This window comes from Coregonus lavaretus, assembly GCF_964263955.1.
Source record: "Coregonus lavaretus genome assembly, chromosome: 18".
Lineage (NCBI taxonomy): Eukaryota > Metazoa > Chordata > Actinopteri > Salmoniformes > Salmonidae > Coregonus > Coregonus lavaretus.
The window spans coordinates 12,713,023-12,733,288 of NC_140005.1; the positions used below are offsets into that span (position 1 = coordinate 12,713,023).

Genomic DNA, 20,266 nt, shown 5'->3' on the forward strand with positions numbered 1-20,266 from the left:
ACACACAAATCCACACAGACACACAAATCCACACAGACACAGAGAGACAGACACACAGAATCACCCTTTGATGTGGTAGCGTAGCAGGGCTCACACAACAACTGCAAATTCATACGGTTAGCGCAAACCGTTAGCACAACGCTTCAACAACCACAGAACAACGTATCAACAACCACAGCCAGGTTAATATTAACGGTGGTTAACACTGTAGAAGCTATTCACTGCAACCACAAACACTATTCCCTTTTTTGTCAGTGCAAGCAGGTGTGAGGTAACAACACTGGTAACTAGTGGCAGCAGGTGTGCGGTAACAACACTGCAGCATGGTATCTAGTGGCAGCAGGTGTGAGGTAACAACACTGGTAACTAGTGGCAGCAGGTGTGAGGTAACAACACTGGAGCATGGTAACTAGTGGCAGCAGGTGTGAGGTAACAACACTGGTATCTAGTGGCAGCAGGTGTGAGGTAACACTGGTATCTAGTGGCAGCAGGTGTGAGGTAACAACACTGGTATCTAGTGGCAGCAGGTGTGAGGTAACAACACTGGAGCATGGTAACTAGTGGCAGCAGGTGTGAGGTAACAAAACTGGAGCATGGTAACTAGTGGCAGCAGGTGTGAGGTAACAACACTGCAGCATGGTATCTAGTGGCAGCAGGTGTGAGGTAACAACACTGGAGCATGGTAACTAGTGGCAGCAGGTGTGAGGTAACAACACTGGAGCATGGTAACTAGTGGCAGCAGGTGTGAGGTAACAACACTGGAGCATGGTAACTAGTGGCAGCAGGTGTGAGGTAACAACACTGGAGCATGGTAACTAGTGGCAGCAGGTGTGAGGTAACAACACTGGAGCATGGTAACTAGTGGCAGCAGGTGTGAGGTAACAACACTGGAGCATGGTAACTAGTGGCAGCAGGTGTGAGGTAACAACACTGGTATCTAGTGGCAGCAGGTGTGAGGTAACAACACTGGAGCATGGTAACTAGTGGCAGCAGGTGTGAGGTAACACTGCAGCATGGTATCTAGTGGCAGCAGGTGTGAGGTAACAACACTGGTAACTAGTGGCAGCAGGTGTGAGGTAACAACACTGGAGCATGGTAACTAGTGGCAGCAGGTGTGAGGTAACAACACTGGTATCTAGTGGCAGCAGGTGTGAGGTAACAACACTGGAGCATGGTAACTAGTGGCAGCAGGTGTGAGGTATCAACACTGGAGCATGGTATCTAGTGGCAGCAGGTGTGAGGTAACAACACTGGAGCATGGTATCTAGTGGCAGCAGGTGTGAGGTAACAACACTGGAGCATGGTATCTAGTGGCAGCAGGTGTGAGGTAACAACACTGCAGCATGGTAACTAGTGGCAGCAGGTGTGAGGTAACAACACTGGAGCATGGTAACTAGTGGCAGCAGGTGTACAGTATGGGCTCTGTATGTTAATCTGAACACACTGTTGATGGTAGTGCATCATTCACTGTACACACACGAGCCATGTCCTAGTTGTAGAGAGAGAGTCTTCCACTGCTCTCCTCCTAGAGGCTAGAAGAGTGGCCAATACCCTCGCCCCCCTAATGCTCTCTAACCTCCCAGCTAGCCACCCACTAACAGAGGGAAAAATCTCTCTCCCTCCCTCCCTCCCTCCCTCCCTCCCTCCCTCCCTCCCTCCCTCCCTCCCTCCTTGGGCGAGAAGGCATTGAGGCTTAGAAGACGTCTGTGCTTGCTCTTTCGCTGCGAGACTTGTTCGAGAAAATAAGTCTTAACAGAGCCGAGCAGAACGGGGAGAGCAATTATCCTGTAGACTGTAAAGCTCCTCAATAATGATAGCCCAAATGATTTCTGTTTCTTAAGACTTTCTGACAGTCATTTTAAATCATGCTCCTTAATTGGGTCTCGCAAATTTGGCAAGTGAAACTTTCTTTCTGGTTGGTTTTATTGAATTCATCTAGAAGTAGGATTCATAATACATGCGTTGGATGACCTTTAAGAGACATTTTAGAACTATTGTACATTCAACTAGAACTACATTCAACTACATTATCGATAAACTGGTGGTTAGAGCCCTGAAAGCTGATTGGCTGACAGCCGTGATGTATCAGACCGTATACCACAGGTCTTTATTTATTTTTACTGCTCTAATTACGTTGCTAACCACCTTTGCGGCTTTGTGGTATATGGCCAATATACCACGGCTAAGGGCTGTATCCAGGCACTCAACGTTGAGTCGTGCGTAAGAACAGCCCTTAGCCGTGGTATATTGGCCATATACCACACCCCCTCGGGCCTTATTGCTTAAATATATCATATGTAGAGGTAGGCTATATGGAAGGTGGGTGGAGGTTCTTGTCTATGTTTCTAATGCATGCCAGGGGGAGGGAAAAGTAAGACATGTTATATTAGTTGGTGGAGGTGAGGTAGAAATGTAGTGATGTAGAAATGTAGTGATGTAGAAAGATAGTGATGTAGAAATGTAGTGAGGTAGAACGATAGTGATGTAGAAAGACAGTGAGGTAGAAATGTAGTGAGGTAGAAAGATAGTGATGTAGAAATGTAGTGATGTAGAAATGTAGTGAGGTAGAAAGATAGTGATGTAGAAATGTAGTGAGGTAGAAATGTAGTGATGTAGAAAGATAGTGATGTAGAAATGTAGTGAGGTAGAACGATAGTGATGTAGAAAGATAGTGATGTAGAAATGTAGCGAGGTAGAAACGTAGCGAGGTAGAAATGTAGCGAGGTAGAAATGCAGTGAGGTAGAAATGAAGTAAGGTAGAAAGATAGTGATGTAGAAATGTAGTGATGTAGAAATGTAGTGAGGTAGAACGATAGTGATGTAGAAAGATAGTGAGGTAGAAAGATAGTGAGGTAGAAACGTAGCGAGGTAGAAATGTAGCGAGGTAGAAATGCAGTGAGGTAGAAATGAAGTAAGGTAGAAAGATAGTGATGTAGAAATGTAGTGATGTAGAAATGTAGTGAGGTAGAAAGATAGTGAGGTAGAAATGTAGTGAGGTAGAAAGATAGCGAGGTAGAAATGTAGTGAGGTAGAAATGTAGCGAGGTAGAAAGATAGTGAGGTAGAAAGATAGTGAGGTAGAAATGTAGTGAGGTAGAAATGTAGTGATGTAGAAAGATAGTGATGTAGAAAGACAGTGAGGTAGAACGATAGTGATGTAGAAAGACAGTGAGGTAGAAATGTAGTGAGGTAGAAATGTAGTGAGGTAGAAATGTAGTGAGGTAGAAATGTAGTGAGGTAGAAAGATAGTGAGGTAGAAAGACAGTGAGGTAGAACGATAGTGATGTAGAAAGACAGTGAGGTAGAACGATAGTGATGTAGAAAGACAGTGAGGTAGAAATGTAGTGAGGTAGAAATGTAGTGAGGTAGAAAGATAGTGAGGTAGAAATGTAGCGAGGTAGAAATGTAGCGAGGTAGAAAGATAGTGTTGTAGAAATGTAGTGATGTAGAAATGAAGTGAGGTAGAAAGATAGTGATGTAGAAATGTAGTGAGGTAGAAAGATAGTGAGGTAGAAATGTAGTGAGGTAGAAAGATAGTGAGGTAGAAATGTAGTGAGGTAGAAAGATAGTGAGGTAGAAATGTAGTGAGGTAGAAAGATAGTGATGTAGAAATGTAGTGAGGTAGAAAGATAGTGATGTAGAAATGTAGTGAGGTAGAAAGATAGTGATGTAGAAAGATAGTGAGGTAGAAATGTAGTGATGTGGTGAAAAAGTTAGAGATGGTAATGTCCAAAGAGATGAGTATACCTGCTTGGGTCTGAAAGGCTGAGACAAGAACTGCTTTGGGAGGAGAAAGAGAGGCAGACAGACAGAGGCAGAGAGACAGAGGTAGACAGAGGTAGACAGAGAAAGAGAGAGGCAGACAGACAGAGGCAGACAGACAGAGAGGCAGACAGACAGCGGCAGACAGAGAGGCAGAGAGACAAGAGGCAGAGAGACAGAGAAAGAGAGAGACAGAGGCAGACATTTATAGAGGTCGAGAGACAGACAAAGACAGACAGATAGGAGCAGGACATTAGGCCACATGCTGAAGTCATCATAGAAAGCAAGAGAACAGGAGAGACATTCATGTCAGACTAGACAAGAAAACATTTATCTTGAAACACAGCAGGCAAAGGCACTTTTACAGCATCCCATCTAGCAAAGACTGAAACTGAGAAGCCATTTAGTTAAGAATTATTACAGTAGGAAATGAAAGAGATTTTTTATAGAGGGCTTTAAGAAGATAATCTTTGCAGAGAGGATGAGCAGCACAGAGTGTGATGTTTGGAGAGAGAGAGAAGTGGAAATGAGAGAAAGAGAGATATCCCCCACACAGAAAAGCAGAAGTTTCCATTTTGAGGAAGCTTTAAAAACTGGTCCTCCCCCCAGACTGTGTAAGTGTGACTGTGTGTTACACTGTGCCAGTTTGTGTGTGTGTGTGATTACGTATACGCGTGTGTTTGTATACGCACACAAGTGTGTGTGTGTGTGTGTGTGTGTGTGTGTGTGTGTGTGTGTGTGTGTGTGTGTGTGTGTGTGAGAGAGAGAGAGACCCCTGTGTGAGATGTAATTCCAGCGGTGCGGGGTGTGGGCAGAGCAGAGGGACGGGGAAGAGAAGGGAAACAGAGAGCATCAGAGGGAGGAAGCGTCTCTGTGAGGAGATAAGCTCTGTGCTCATTGTGCTGCTGCTCGCCCCAGCCTCTGATGCTAATCTCTCCTCACCCAGCCCTATAGGGATATAGCCGCTACGCTATCTATCAACTAGGCCTAGGCAGTTACACTAGGCTACCCACTGCACACACGTACAGACTGTGTTATACATTTGAAGTCGGAAGTTTACATACACCTTAGCCAAATACATTTAAACTCAGTTTTTCACAATTCCTGACATTTAATCCTACTAAAAATTCCCTGTCTTTAGGTCAGTTAGGATCACCACTTGATTTTAAGAATGTGAAATGTCAGAATAATAGTAGAGAGAATTATTTATTTCAGCTTTTAATTTCTTTCATCACATTCCCAGTGGGTCAGAAGTTTACATACACTCAATTAGTATTTGTTTGCTTTGCCTTTAAATTGTTTAACTTGGGTAAAACGTTTTGGGTAGCCTTCCACAAGCTTCCCACAATAAATTGAATTTTGGCCCATTCCTCCTGACAGAGCTGGTGTAACTGAGTCAGGTTTGTAGGCCTCCTTGCTCGCAAACACTTTTTCAGTTCTGCCCACACATTTTCTATAGCATTGAGGTCAGGGCTTTGTGATGGCCACTCCAATACCTTGACTTTGTTGTCCTTAAGCCATTTCGCCACAACTTTGGAAGTGGCGCAGCAGTCTAAGGCACTGCATCTCAGTGCTAGAAGCGTCACTACAGACCCAGGTTCGATTCCAGGCTATATCACAACCGGCCGTGATTGGGAATCCCATAGGGAGGCGCACAATTGGCCCAACGTCGTCCGGGTTTGGCCGGTGTAGGCCATCATTGTAAATAAGAATTTGTTCTTAACTGACTTGCCTAGTTAAATAAAGGTAAAATAAAAAATTAAATAAAAAATGCTTGGGGTCATTGTCCATTTGGAAGACCCATTTGCGACCAAGCTTTAACTTCCTGACTGATGTCTTGAGATGTTGCTTCAATATCTACACATAATTTTCCATAATGATGCCATCTATTTTGTGAAGTGCACCAGTCCCTCCTGCAGCAAAGCACCCCCACAGCATGATGCTGGCACCCCCTTGCTTCACAGTTGGGATTGTGTTCTTCGGCTTGCAAGCATCCCCCTTTTTCCTCCAAACATAACGATGGTCATTATGGCCAAACAGTTCTATTTTTGTTTCATCAGACCAGAGGACATTTCTCCAAAAAGTACGATCTTTGTCCCCATTTGCAGTTGCAAACCGTATCTGCCTATTTATGGCGGTTTTGGAGCAGTGGCTTCTTCCTTGCTGAGCGGCCTTTCAGGTTATGTCGATATAGGACTCGTTTTACTGTGGCTATAGATACTTTTGTACCTGTTTCCTCCAGCATCTTCACAAGGTCCTTTGCTGTTGTTCTGGGATTGATTTGCACTTTTCGCACCAAAGTACGTTAATCTCTAGGAGACAGAACGCGTCTCCTTCCTGAGCGATATGACGGCTGCGTGGTCCCATGGTGTTTATACACTGCTCAAAAAATTTAAGGGAACACTAAAATAACACATCCTAGATCTGAATGAATGAAATAATCTTATTAAATACTTTTTTATTTACATAGTTCAATGTGCTGACAACAAAATCACACAAAAATTATCAATGGAAATCAAATTTATCAACCCATGGAGGTCTGGATTAGGAGTCACCCTCAAAATTAAAGTGGAAAACCACACTACAGGCTGATCCAACTTTGATGTAATGTCCTTAAAACAAGTCAAAATGAGGCTCAGTAGTGTGTGTGGCCTCCACGTGCCTGTATGACCTCCCTACAACGCCTGGGCATGCTCCTGATGAGGTGGCGGATGGTCTCCTGAGGGATCTCCTCCCAGACCTGGACTAAAGCAACTCCTGGACAGTCTGTGGTGCAACGTGGCGTTGGTGGATGGAGCGAGACATGATGTCCCAGATGTGCTCAATTGGATTCAGGTCTGGGGAACGGGCGGGCCAGTCCATAGCATCAATGCCTTCCTCTTGCCAGCATATGGTCTCACAAGGGGTCTGAGGATCTCATCTCGGTACCTAATGGCAGTCAGGCTACCTCTGGCGAGCACATGGAGGGCTGTGCGGCCCCCCAAAGAAATGCCACCCCACACCATGACTGACCCACCGCCAAACCGGTCATGCTGGAGGATGTTGCAGGCAGCAGAACGTTCTCCACGGCGTCTCCAGACTCTGTCACGTCTGTCACATGTGCTCAGTGTGAACCTGCTTTGATCTGTGAAGAGCACAGGGCGCCAGTGGCGAATTTGCCAATCTTGGTGTTCTCTGGCAAATGCCAAACGTCCTGCACGGTGTTGGGCTGTAAGCACAACCCCCACCTGTGGACGTCGGGCCCTCATACCACCCTCATGGAGTCTGTTTCTGACCGTTTGAGCAGACACATGCACATTTGTGGCCTGCTGGAGGTCATTTTGCAGGGCTCTGGCAGTGCTCCTCCTGCTCCTCCTTGCACAAAGGCGGAGGTAGCAGTCCTGCTGCTGGGTTGTTGCCCTCCTACGGCCTCCTCCACGTCTCCTGATGTACTGGCCTGTCTCCTGGTAGCGCCTCCATGCTCTGGACACTACGCTGACAGACACAGCAAACCTTCTTGCCACAGCTCGCATTGATGTGCCATCCTGGATGAGCTGCACTACCTGAGCCACTTGTGTGGGTTGTAGACTCCGTCTCATGCTACCACTAGAGTGAAAGCACCGCCAGCGTTCAAAAGTGACCAAAACATCAGCCAGGAAGCATAGGAACTGAGAAGTGGTCTGTGGTCACCACCTGCAAAACCAGTCCTTTATTGGGGGTGTCTTGCTAATTGCCTATAATTTCCACCTGTTGTCTATTCCATTTGCACAACAGCATGTGACATTTATTGTCAATCAGTGTTGCTTCCTAAGTGGACAGTTTGATTTCACAGAAGTGTGATTGACTTGGAGTTACATTGTGTTGTATAAGTGTTCCCTTTATTTTTTTGAGCAGTGTACTTGCGTACTATTGTTTGTACAGATGAACGTGGTACCTTCAGGCGTTTGGAAATTGTTCCCAAGGATGAACCAGACTTGTGGAGGTCTAAAAATGATGTCAATTAGCCTATCAGAAGCTTCAGAAGCCATTACATCATTTTCTGGAATTTTCCAAGCTGTTTAAAGGCACAGTCAACTTATTGTATGTAAACTTCTGACCCACTGGAATTGTGATACAGTGAATTATAAGTTAAATAATCTGTCTGTAAACAATTGTTGGAAAAATTACTTGTGTCATGCACAAAGTAGATGTCCGAACCAACTTGCCAAAACAATAGTTTGTTAACAAGAAATGTGTGGAGTGGTTGAAAAACTAGTTTTAATGACTCCAACCTAAATGTATGTAAACTTCCAACTTCAACTGTATATATACCCACAGACCAATAGAGAGGAGAGAGTATGAGAGGGATATATAGAGAAGCTCTGGTGGGATACAGAGGGTAATGGGGATGGAGAGACATGGAATGGTCAGTAGGGACAGAGAGGCTATATTAGTCCTGTTGGGCTTCAATGGTAACGAGTTCAGTCAGACACGATATGCTGCACTTACCAAAGGAAAGCTAAACTGAGACATTGGCCCATTTATAATGTGTATTTCCATGACTGATTACCACATTATTACATCATCAGTGTATCTCCATGACTGATTTCCATGTAATTACATCAGTGTTTCCCCTATGACTGATTACCACATAATTACATCAGTGTATCTCCATGACTGATTACCATGTAATTACATCAACAATGTTTCCACTATGACTGATTACCACGTAATTACATCAGTGTTTCCCTATGACTGATTATCATGTAAGTACATCAGTGTTTCCCCATGACTGATTACCATGTAATTACATCATCAGTGTATCTCCATGACTGATTACCACGTAAATTACATCATCAGTGTTTCCCTATGACTGATTACCATGTAATTACATCAGTGTTTCCCCTATGACTGATTACCATGTAATTACATCATCAGTGTATCTCCATGACTGATTACCACGTAAATTACATCATCAGTGTTTCCCTATGACTGATTACCATGTAATTACATCAGTGTTTCCCCTATGACTGATTACCATGTAATTACATCATCAGTGTTTCCCTATGACTGATTATCATGTAATTACATCAGTGTTTCCCCTATGACTGATTACCATGTAATTACATCAGTGTTTCCCCTATGACTGATTACCATGTAATTACATCATCAGTGTTTCCCTATGACTGATTATCATGTAATTACATCAGTGTTTCCCCTATGACTGATTACCATGTAATTACATCAGTGTTTCCCCTATGACTGATTACCACGTAATTACATCATCAGTGTTTCCCTATGACTGATTATCATGTAATTACATCAGTGTTTCCCCCATGACTGATTACCATGTAATTACATCATCAGTGTTTCCCCTATGACTGATTACCATGTGATTACATAATCAGTGTTTCCCCTATGTGCATCTAGCAGTGGCGCACCGGCACTGCTAAATCATGGCCGCCACTGCAAAAACAAGGGAAGATCCCAATCCCCACCCCCCACTATCTCTGCCACCACTGCTGAAAAAAATCCTAGGGGAAACTCTGCACCGCCATTCATCTTTACTTACTTCAACCTTCCTGTGAACTAGTCCTATATGAACATGCAACCTATACATGCAGATATAGAATGGTAGCAGGCGCACTCGCATGGTGGTTAGTTCCCTCCTGGACAATGAGACTCACATTCAAACAGCACTGAGCTATTGCACTTTGCTCCGGAGCAGGCCACAACCAGGGGAGCCACTGGTGCAGACATGACATTGACACTGACATACCCGGTCAGCTTTCCAAACCATGTCAGTGTATCTGGTCGATGGACAAGGTTAGCCATGTGTGTGAGTGCATAGCTTTTTGGTGAGTTTGTGTGTGGCGAGTTGTAACAGTCAAGATGAAAGGACACATATGCTCTAGCTAATGCCAACGCTCCACACCAGCCTGTTGTGTTACCATAGGGGGGTCAGTGGTAGTGGGGGAGGGGAGGCCCTCTCTGGGATCCTCAGCAATTACATCCTGACATGGGCACAGAACGGGGCACGGGGTGGGTAAAGGGGCAATAGATATAGGAATAACCTAAACTAGGGTTGGAGCAAAATTACATTGGGGTGTATAGTGGGGTAAAAAACACATGCCTACACAAACTCCTTGGAGAGTGAAAGGAGGATGGAGGAGAGGGGTTCATGTCATGCAAGCTTACACAACGGACCTGAAGACAGACAGAGACCTACTGCTGACCCACTGATGCTGCATTAACGGGATCGTATTAATCGGAATGAAGAACACAGAGAGAAACGGGCCATTTTACTTTATGGGAGGAAAATAAAATGTTTGAGAAAATGTAGAAAGGTGAACACGTGTTACACAAATGACATTGTCAAACAGAATCAGAATCAAAACAATTGTAAAAGTAATCGGCGCTTAACCACTAACGCTACAAACAAACTGTTACTATAACTACTATCTAATGACTAGCTACTAGTGCTAGGTGTACTACTGACAGGCAACTCTGTACTTACAAGCCCATTGGGGTCCCTTGGGTAGCCTGCTTTAAAGGAGGGGCGTGACTGGGTCAGGGTAGGGTGATGATGGGAGCTGTATTGATGCCGGGGTTGGTGATACACATGATGGGGGAAATAAGGCTATATGGAAACCAGGGAGAGAGAAAGGATGAATATGGAGAATGGTTAAAACATGGGGATTGTATGAGGGACCATTCATATGCATGCACTGAGTGTATAAAACATCAGGAACACCTGCTCTTTCCATGACCGACTGTCCAGGTGAATCTAGGTGGAAGCTATGATCATTTTAAAAAACATTTTAGTCACTTAGCAGACGCTCTTATCCAGAGCGACTTACAGTTAGTGAGTGCATACATTGTCATACTGGCCCCCTGTGGGAAACGAACCCACAACCCTGGCGTTGCAAGCACCATGCTCTACCAACTGAGCTACAGGGATGCCAGGCACACCGGTTTGTGTGCAACTCAATATTAGGAAGGTGTTCCTAATGTTTGGTACACTCAGTGTATATCTGCAGTAACCCCAGAACTGTGAAGAATCCTTTTTTAGAGTTGAGGTTGGCACTGTCACATTTAAAATTAGGTTAAGTGAGTAAACAGCCCTGTCTTGTGAGGTCAGTGCACTGAGGTAGCTGTGCAGTCACATGAACAAACAGAGGTAAGTAACCATCACTTAAGTCCTGTGTGTATGCGAAGGTAAACTGAGGTAGGTTCAACTGCACTGGGATTCTCTTCATACTAAAGGTACAGTATCCTGAAGTACGTTGAACAAACTTTGGCTACTCTACTGTATACTAAATGAATGTGTACTGCGCTAGGTTCAGGCGCAGTCATTTGCCTGTCTGCTGCTGTGTTGTGTTGACGTCTCACCCGGGTGTAGAAGGGGTGCTGGGGGGCAGGCATGCTGTAGTAACTGCTGTGGGGCTGGGAGGGCACCAGCCCTGGGGGGGGCAGGGAACCAACGTAGGAGCCCGTGGGGGAGCAGGCAGCCGAGTGCTGGCCGAAAGAGGAGGGGACGCGGGCTGGGATGTCCTGCAGGGGCAGCGTGGGATAGGCCACTCCTCCAATGTGCATCTGCTCCCTGGCAGCACGGACGTCTAGAGTGAGTGAGTGAGTGAGTGAGTGAGTGAGTGAGTGACAGAGAGATAATGAAAGAGAGGGAGAGAGGGAAGGAAGAGTGGGGAGAGAAAGGGAGACGTTTCATCTGTGAGGCTGATGTAGATCACATCTTGGCCCCGACTATAAAGACACTTTAGATCCACCCACTCAGAAACTGATTCAGCCAAACATATTTGAAAATTCTTAGTGAGTTCAAATAGAGAGGTTCTGTGGAGAGCAAGCAAATCACATTCCACATACATGGAGAAACATTGATTCTGTGATTGAGTGCACTTGATGGAGCAGGGTGTAAATTAACAGACTGTTCTTTATAGGCTTTACTGAAAATATACATTATTAATTCAAACTCTCACTTTTGCCAAGAACACAGTCTTTTTTTACTGATAAATTGTATTTTGAAAAATACAGTTAGAACATAGTGGAATCAGTGCCTGGTAAGAAACAGGAACCAAAATGTCTCCGTCATAAAGAGTGTCTGTTGTTGAATGATGGGTTGAGTAGAGACCCGATCCTGCAGTAGGGAGCACAATGGAGGCCTTATGAGTGAGTAAGTCAGTCAGTCAGTCTGGTAAGTGAGTATCACTGACGGCCCTGCCCACTGGCTGGCTGCAGGACACTGGACACAGGACTGGATGACTGGCCAGGGACAGGGGCATTGGCCACCATTCAGAGGAATGGATGACTGGCCAGGGACAGGGGCATTGGCCACCATTCAGAGGAATGGATGACTGGCCAGGGACAGGGGCATTGGCCACCATTCAGAGGAATGGATGACTGGCCAAGGACAGGGGCATTGGCCACCATTCATTTTACATTTTAGTCATTTAGCAGACGCTCTTATCCAGAGCGACTTACAGTTTTTAGTGAGTGCATACATTTTTCATTACTGGCCCCCCGTGGGAATCGAATCCACAACCCTGGCGTTGCAAGCGCCATGCTCTACCAACTGAGCTACAGGAGGCCATTCAGAGAAATGGATGACTGGCCAGGGACAGGGGCATTGGCCACCTTCCAGAGGACTGGATGACTGGCCAGGGACAGGGGCATTGGTCACCTTCCAGAGGACTGGATGACTGGCCAGGGACAGGGGCATTGGCCACCTTCCAGAGGACTGGATGACTGGCCAGGGACAGGGGCATTGGTCACCTTCCAGAGGACTGGATGACTGGCCAGGGACAGGGGCACTGGCCACCTTCCAGAGGACTGGATGACTGGCCAGGGACAGGGGCATTGGTCACCTTCCAGAGGACTGGATGACTGGCCAGGGACAGGGGCATTGGCCACCTTCCAGAGGACTGGATGACTGGCCAGGGACAGGGGCATTGGTCACCTTCCAGAGGACTGGATGACTGGCCAGGGACAGGGGCATTGGCCACCTTCCAGAGGACTGGATGACTGGCCAGGGACAGGGGCATTGGTCACCTTCCAGAGTGGAAGGTGGGCTAACAGAGGAGATCGCACACACACACACACACACAGATGAATATCAAGACAAATACGCACACACTAAGACGAAGACAAATGTACACATCAACACAAAACACAACAAGCATACACACATGCAATCATCTCATACACATAAAACTTGTCCTAAAATACTATATTTATTAGAGTGGATAACTGGCCAGAGAGTCACTGGTCACTTTTCTGTCCCCGTGACCAGCTGTGACCACCATGACTAAGGCTGTCTCTGCTGGTCAACAGACATACTCAGTGTGACACTGTGGTCACTAACAGCATGGGCCATCACACTAAGGCCAGGGTAACAACGGTTTTAGTGGCTAGATACATCATTTGTATTAATTGACCAGCTCAGCGCACAGAGCACAGTGTGACAGCCCTGAATTGTCCCAAACACCATGTGGCCGATAAATGAGTAGGTGAGCATTGCATCATTCACACTAAATAGCATCTCTGCTGATAGTGACGTCAGCCCTTTGAGCTGGATAGCTGATCGACTGTTGTGTGAGAGTATTTGGGTGCATTCAAATGCGTTTGGTTGCAGATCAATGAGTAAATAACAGTTTAGCCAATTACACCACTTCACTTCTACCAACACGTCTCCTGCGCCAGATGACTGTGTGATCTCGCTCTCTGTGGCCGATATGAGCAAAACGTTTAAAGAGGTTAACAATCAGAAGACTAAATACCAGGGCGCGTTCTCAAAGCAAGTGTCTTCACAGACATTTTCAATCTCTCCTTGTCCCAGTCTGTAACCCCAACATGTTTCAAGCTGACCACCATTGTCTCTGTTCCCAACAGCTCCAAGGTAACCTGCCTACATGATTATCGCCCTGTGGCACTCACATCTGTAATTATGAAGTGGTTTGAAAGGTTGGTCATAACACACATCAACACAATCATCCCAGACACCCTAGACCAACTCCAATTCAAATACCACCCCAACAGATCCACAAATGACACAATCTCAATTGCACTTCACACTGCCCTCTCCCACCTGGACAAGAGGGGAAATAACTATGTGAGAAGGCTGTTATAATAATATATATAATATGCCATTTAGCAGACGCTTTTATCCAAAGCGACTTACAGTCATGCGTGCATACATTTTTTTTTGTGTATGGGTGGTCCCGGGGATCGAACCCACTACCTTGGCGTTACAAGCGCCGTGCTCTACCAGCTGAGCTACAGAGAACCACACTTCATAGACTACAGCTCAGCATTCAACACAATAGTCCCCTCCAAACTCATCACCAAGCTAGGGTCCCTGGGACTGAACCCCTCCCTCTGCAACTGGATGCTGGACTTCCTGACGGGCCGGCCACAGGTGGTGAGGGTAGGCAACAACACCTCCGCCACACTGACCCTCAACACGGGGGCCCCTCAGGGGTGTGTGCTTAGTCCCCTACTGTACTCCCTGTTCACCCACGACTGTGTGGCCACGCATGATTCTAACACCATCATCAAGTTTGCTGACGACACAACGGTGGTAGGCCTGATCACCGACGGCGAAAAGACAGTCTACAGGGAGGAAGTCAGAGACTTAGCAGTGTGGTGCCAGGACAACAACCTCTCCCTCAACATCAGTAAGACCAAGGAGCTGATCGTGGACTATAGGAGAAAGAGGGGAGAGCACGCCTCCATCCACATCGACGGGGCTATTGTGGAGCGGGTCGAGAGCTTCAAGTTCCTTGTTGTCCACATCACTAAGAACTTAACATGGGTGAAGTAAGATGGCGGACTGAACACAGCGGTGCAGATAAAAACGTAAGTTTAAATATTAGCACTTCACTCCACACATTCGTGGGTAATAACCTTCAATCTGGATAATAATACAAAACAAATTATAAGGCTAGAGAAATGTATCGACCAATATTACCAAAACAATTAACACCCAAATGACAGAGGGTAAACATGGAGAACCAATCCCCAAAAGAAAACGCAACTCCTCGACAGACAGACGATTTATGCTTTTCACCACCGGGAATGGTAAGGGTGGAAACCGATCTGTTAAAATCGATAAATGATCAACTGGGCATACTTGAATTAGTCAGTAAAGATATAAAGTAGTTGAAGGCGAGCATCAAGATGAGTGACGAAAAAGCTGCAACAACAGAGAAAGAAACAAACAAGCTAAAAGGTACAGTCAATGAGATTGAAACAGATGTTAATGAACTTAAAAAGGAGAACATGTTTCTGAGAGAAGCCTTACTTGACATACAGACTAGATCTATTAGAGAAAATCTGGTACTTACTGGTATCAAAGAAAAATAGGGCGAAGACCCTAAAAGTGTGGTGAACAAAATTATTTCTTAAAGCGCTACAGATCCCAGGCGATGCTGTCGACAAAATCCAACTCGAACGTGTACACTGTTTCAGACAGAGAGGACAGAGATATGAGTGCCCAATCACTGCCAAATTTGCATTCTTCAAAGATAAAATAATGGTTAAAAGCCTGGGTACAAAACTTGCTGCCACAGAAATAGGAATGAATGATCAGTTCCTGAAGGAAATTGCAGAACGGCACAAAGTTCTGTAACCACTCTTCATGGAGAATAGATTAAAAGGGAAACGTGTAGCTCTCATAGTCAATAAACTGTATATTGATAACCAAATCTTCTGAGACACCAAGACTACTCCATGGCTATTCTAAATAATACAAAGTTCCCATAGAGGAGTCGAATAATGGAACACAATACTATCCATGGTAGGGATTGTAATAAAAAATATATATAGGAAAACAATAAACTACAACAATTGATAAAGAAATAAACTACAACTATACCATTCAAGATAGAGAATGTTGTCAAATAATTTATATTTTACTTTCTATTTATAGTATTTTATAAATAGATAAGACAGCATTAAAATAAAGAATAATTAGCTAAATAATACATCTTCAAATATAAGAAACTGGAACACAAAAGTACTCAGAATCAACATGGTAGGGATAAAAACACAGCAAACAGAGGACATAGAAGGCACGGTATGTGGGTATGTGCGGGTGTATTGTGTTGAAAGGTGAGGTGTGTGTTTTTGTGTTTGGAAAAGTGTGGAGTTAAGTGAGTGAAAAGGGAAAATGGTTGCAAATCCCAGAGCCCATGTGTGTCTGCGAGCAGGGGTTGTGAGAGTTTCAATTTTGTGCAGATATGGGATATACGTTTTAAAATAAATTATAAATATAGTTGAACGGTCCCCAACCCTATACCCTAGACACCCACCTGAGCGACCCACACACTAAGGAGAAGTCCTTATCTGTTTAATGGGCCTACTGTAAGTAGCCTATATGCAGCCAAAACAGAAAGATAAATGTGGTCAGAGACCCATTAAAGCAGCACCGCCCCCTCTAGATTCTGAGCCTGCCTGGCAGGGTTGGTCCTACAAAGCCAGAGCCCCCTGATGGGAGAGCATAATATACAAGGAAATTCTCAAAGCTGCTAATGAGAACCTTGACGACCTTGTACCTAGCCGGAGGGGAGTCCGGTGGGGTGCCCCCACCCAGGTAGTGGCAGTGCTGGCAACACTGGCTGCAGTAACCCATGGGGAGGGGGTCACACTCGGACAATCAGAGAGGGGGGCAAATTATTGTGGCCCTGGTGACACAAAATAATCGAAGGTCTGACTGCACAGAGATGCTTGGGAAAATGGTCACAATGGGGGACCAGCATGTGTGTGTTTCAGGGGAAGGGGGGTATCTGATCTCCATCAGCTAGCACTTGACATTGGTTAATCAAACCTCCCCATTTTTGCAAATATTAGCTAAATTTTGCATGCCTTCTCAAACAGCTGCAACTGTATATGCATTCGCACATCAAGTCCTTTCTTGAGATGGGCTCGGGGATGGAACAACTGTTGAACATGTTTGTGGGGGAAAGGGGTCGAGTGTGTTTGAGTATGTGTCCCACATCTGTTGCAATGGGGTAATGATGTTAGGGACAATATAGGATGAATCACAATAATTGTTTGCTAAAATAATAATTGCTTGCCAAAAATGTAATTTTTGTAATGGAAATCCTGGTTATAGGTAACAATCCTTCTTATGAACTGCCTACATTATTACGCATATTACTCATTAATTGTGGAAATTAAGATACAAGATGTATTAATATATATATATTTTAATAACTATATATAATACAAATCGAGGTGAGGGAGTTTTAAATGCTTTTGGCGGTTGATCTGCTTCTGTTCTGTGGGTGGCACTGTGTGTTCTCTTTTCGAAGGATGGGTCCCGGTCTCTCGGGGGCCCTGAGATTCGGGGGGACGGGGGGTTTAGTGGGTGGAATAGTGGAGAATAATTTGAGGTTTACTTAGTAGCAATGCAAATATCATGGTACATCTATATGGACTCAAACACTATGGTACTTTTTCATGGTAAGTTTACAAACATATATTATGATAAATATAATTGAAACTTGTATCTCATTATGGTAAATGGTGAAATAAGTATAGCCAGTTATAATTAACTAAACAATAGCTGGAACGACCTAGCGAACAGACGCGAACTGGCTGAGTCGATTCAGTGGCTAGCTTTGCACTTGGCTGGCTAACAGTAACTGCTAGGGGTAAGTTATAACCTACATTTGTGTTTTTGTTTTTACATACTGGTAACCAGAGTCGTTCAAGGGAATTTGGGACATGGGTGACTAGTTAACGTTAGCTTCGCTCTCTCTGTGTGTTCGTGCCGTGGGAGGAGTTGTTTTTTTTTCGTTGGCAGAGAGCAATGGCTAGCTAGTATGCTAACTATTCTAGCTAACTAACTGGCTGAATAAGTTGACGACGGACTCGCTCAAGCTGTCGGGACTAACCCAGAACTTTACACAACGTTAGACACGGACACGAATGATCTGCTTGGCGTGTTGACACACTGGTGGTTTGTTGTGGCCGAGTATTGGTGCTAAACCGTGTTGTTGGAGGCTGGCATGCTAGTTGGCTGTGGCGTCATAGGATTCGGTGCCCTGGACGGTTTTCACAGAAGAATACTGTACCAAGTTAGCTAGCTGAATAAACTAAGTTAGTCTATTCCTAGAAAACATTGAACCGCTGTAGTTTACAACAATTATAGTTTCTGAGGTGTAAGTTGGGAGAGTTATATTTGGGTGTTTCAGTGAAACGTAAGTGAGGGAGGCCCCGCTCTCTCACTTTCCCAGATGTTTAGTTCATTTCATTCCGATCTCCTTTGCATTATTGTAGCCATTTTCTGTAGCCTGTCAACTATGTGTCTGTCTATCCCTGTTCTCTCCTCTCCGCACAGGCTATACAAACGCCTCACACCGCGTGGCTGCTGCCACTCTAACCTGGTGGTCCCTGCACGCACGACCCACGTTGAGTTCCAGGTCTCCGGCAGCCTCTGGAACTGCTGCTCTGCGGCCAACAAGACAGAGTTCATCTCAGCCTATGCTACCCTCCAGTCCCTCGACTTCTTGGCGCTGACGGAAACATGGATTACCACAGAAAACACTGCTACTCCTACTGCTCTCTCCTCGTCTGACCATGTGTTCTCGCATACCCCGAGAGCATCTGGTCAGCGGGGTGGTGGCACAGGAATCCTCATCTCTCCCAAGTGGACATTCTCTCTTTCTCCCCTGACCCATTTGTCTATCTCCTCATTTGAATTCCATGCTGTCACAGTCACTAGCCCATTCAAGCTTAACATCCTTGTCATTTATCGCCCTCCAGGTTCCCTTGGAGAGTTCATCAATGAGCTTGACGCCTTGATAAGTTCCTTTCCTGAGGATGGCTCACCCCTCACAGTCCTGGGTGACTTTAACCTCCCTACGTCAACCTTTGACTCATTTCTCTCTGCCTCCTTCTTTCCACTCCTCTCCTCTCCTCTTTTGACCTCACCCTCTCACCGTCCCCCCCTACTCACAAGGCAGGCAATACGCTTGACCTCATCTTTACTAGATGCTGTTCTTCTATTAATCTCACTGCAACTCCCCTCCAAGTCTCCGACCACTACTTTGTATCCTTTTCTCTCTCGCTCTCCTCCAACACTACTCACTCTGCCCCTACTCAGATGGTAATGTGCCGTCGCAACCTTCGCTCACTCTCTCCTCTTCCATCCTATCATCTCTTCCCTCTGCTCAATCCTTCTCCCTCCAATCTACTGATTCTGCCTCCTCAACCCTCCTCTCCTCCCTTTCTGCATCCTTTGACTCTCTATGTCCCCTATCCTCCCGGCCGGCTTGGTCCTCCCCTCCTGCTCCGTGGCTTGACGACTCATTGCGAGCTCACAGAACAGGGCTCCGGGCAGCCGAGCGGAAATGGAGGAAAACTAGACTCCCTGCGGACCTGGCATCTTTTCACTCCCTCCTCTCTACATTTTCTTCCTCTGTTTCTGCTGCTAAAGCCACTTTCTACCACTAAATTCCAAGCATCTGCCTCTAACCCTAGGAAGCTCTTTGCCGCCACCTCCTCCCTGCTGAATCCTCCTCCCTCTCCCCCCTCTCTGTGGATGACTTCGTCAACCATTTTGACAAGAAGGTTGACGAAATCCGATCCTCGTTTGTTAAGTCAAATGACACCGCTGGTCCTGCTCACACTGCCCTACCCTATGCTTTGACTTCTTTCTCCCCTCTCTCTCCAGATGAAATCTTGCGACTTGTGACGGCCTGCCGCCCAACAACCTGCCCGCTTGACCCTATCCCCTCCTCTCTTCTCCAGACCATTTCCGGAGACCTTCTCCCTTACCTCACCTCATCATCATTACATCAACTCATCCTTGACCGCTGGCTATGTCCCTTCTGTCTTCAAGAGAGCGAGAGTTGCACCCCTTCTCAAAAAACCTACACTCGATCCCTCCGATGTCAACAACTACAGACCACATGTTTTCGTTTCAGTCTCCTCCATCTCCACTAACCGAAGGTAATTGTATGGATTTTTTTTATATTAATAATGTAAAATTAACAGCTGTACAGAAAGACTCATGTGAGGGCCAAATTACAGAGGAGGAACTTCTTGATGCAATTAAAGCCTTTAAGTCCAGGAAAACTCCAGGGCTGGATGGCATACCAGTGGAGGTATACCAAACCTTTTTTTATATACTCAGAGGACTGTTATTAGCATGTTTTAACCACTCCTATAAAAATTGTAGATTATCAGATACTCAACAAGAAGGTCTGATTGTATTGTTACTGAAACAGGACCCAGGTGGTAAATATAAAGATCCAGTCCATTTTTTGATCATTGCTAGACAACCATTTTCAGATTTTGCCATAGATTTACAAGTAGATTTAAGTCAAAACTGTATCTTGGCCACTCAGAAACATTCACAGTTTTCTTGGTAAGCAACTGCAGTGTAGATTCGGCCTTGTGTTTTAGGTTATTAATCTCCCAGTGTCTGGTGGAAAGCAGACTGAAGCAGGTTTTCTTCTAGGATTTTGCCTGTGCTTAGCTCCATTCCGTTTCTTTTTTTATCCTGAAAAACTCCCCAGTCCTTAACG

The 20,266-nt window shown here is 45.3% G+C and overlaps 1 protein-coding gene across 1 annotated transcript in view; it reads right to left on the reverse strand.

The window, feature by feature from the left end:
* Positions 1 to 20,266, reverse strand: part of LOC311145419 (kinase D-interacting substrate of 220 kDa B-like) — a 102,712-nt gene that overhangs the window by 6,090 nt on the left and 76,356 nt on the right. Inside the window, exons 25-26 of the mRNA XM_084181655.1 lie at positions 11,112 to 11,338; positions 10,237 to 10,359 (exon numbers count right to left, since the gene is read on the reverse strand). Coding sequence (XP_084037781.1) covers positions 10,237 to 10,359; positions 11,112 to 11,338 — 350 coding nt within the window. The remainder of the gene's footprint in view (positions 1 to 10,236; positions 10,360 to 11,111; positions 11,339 to 20,266) is intronic.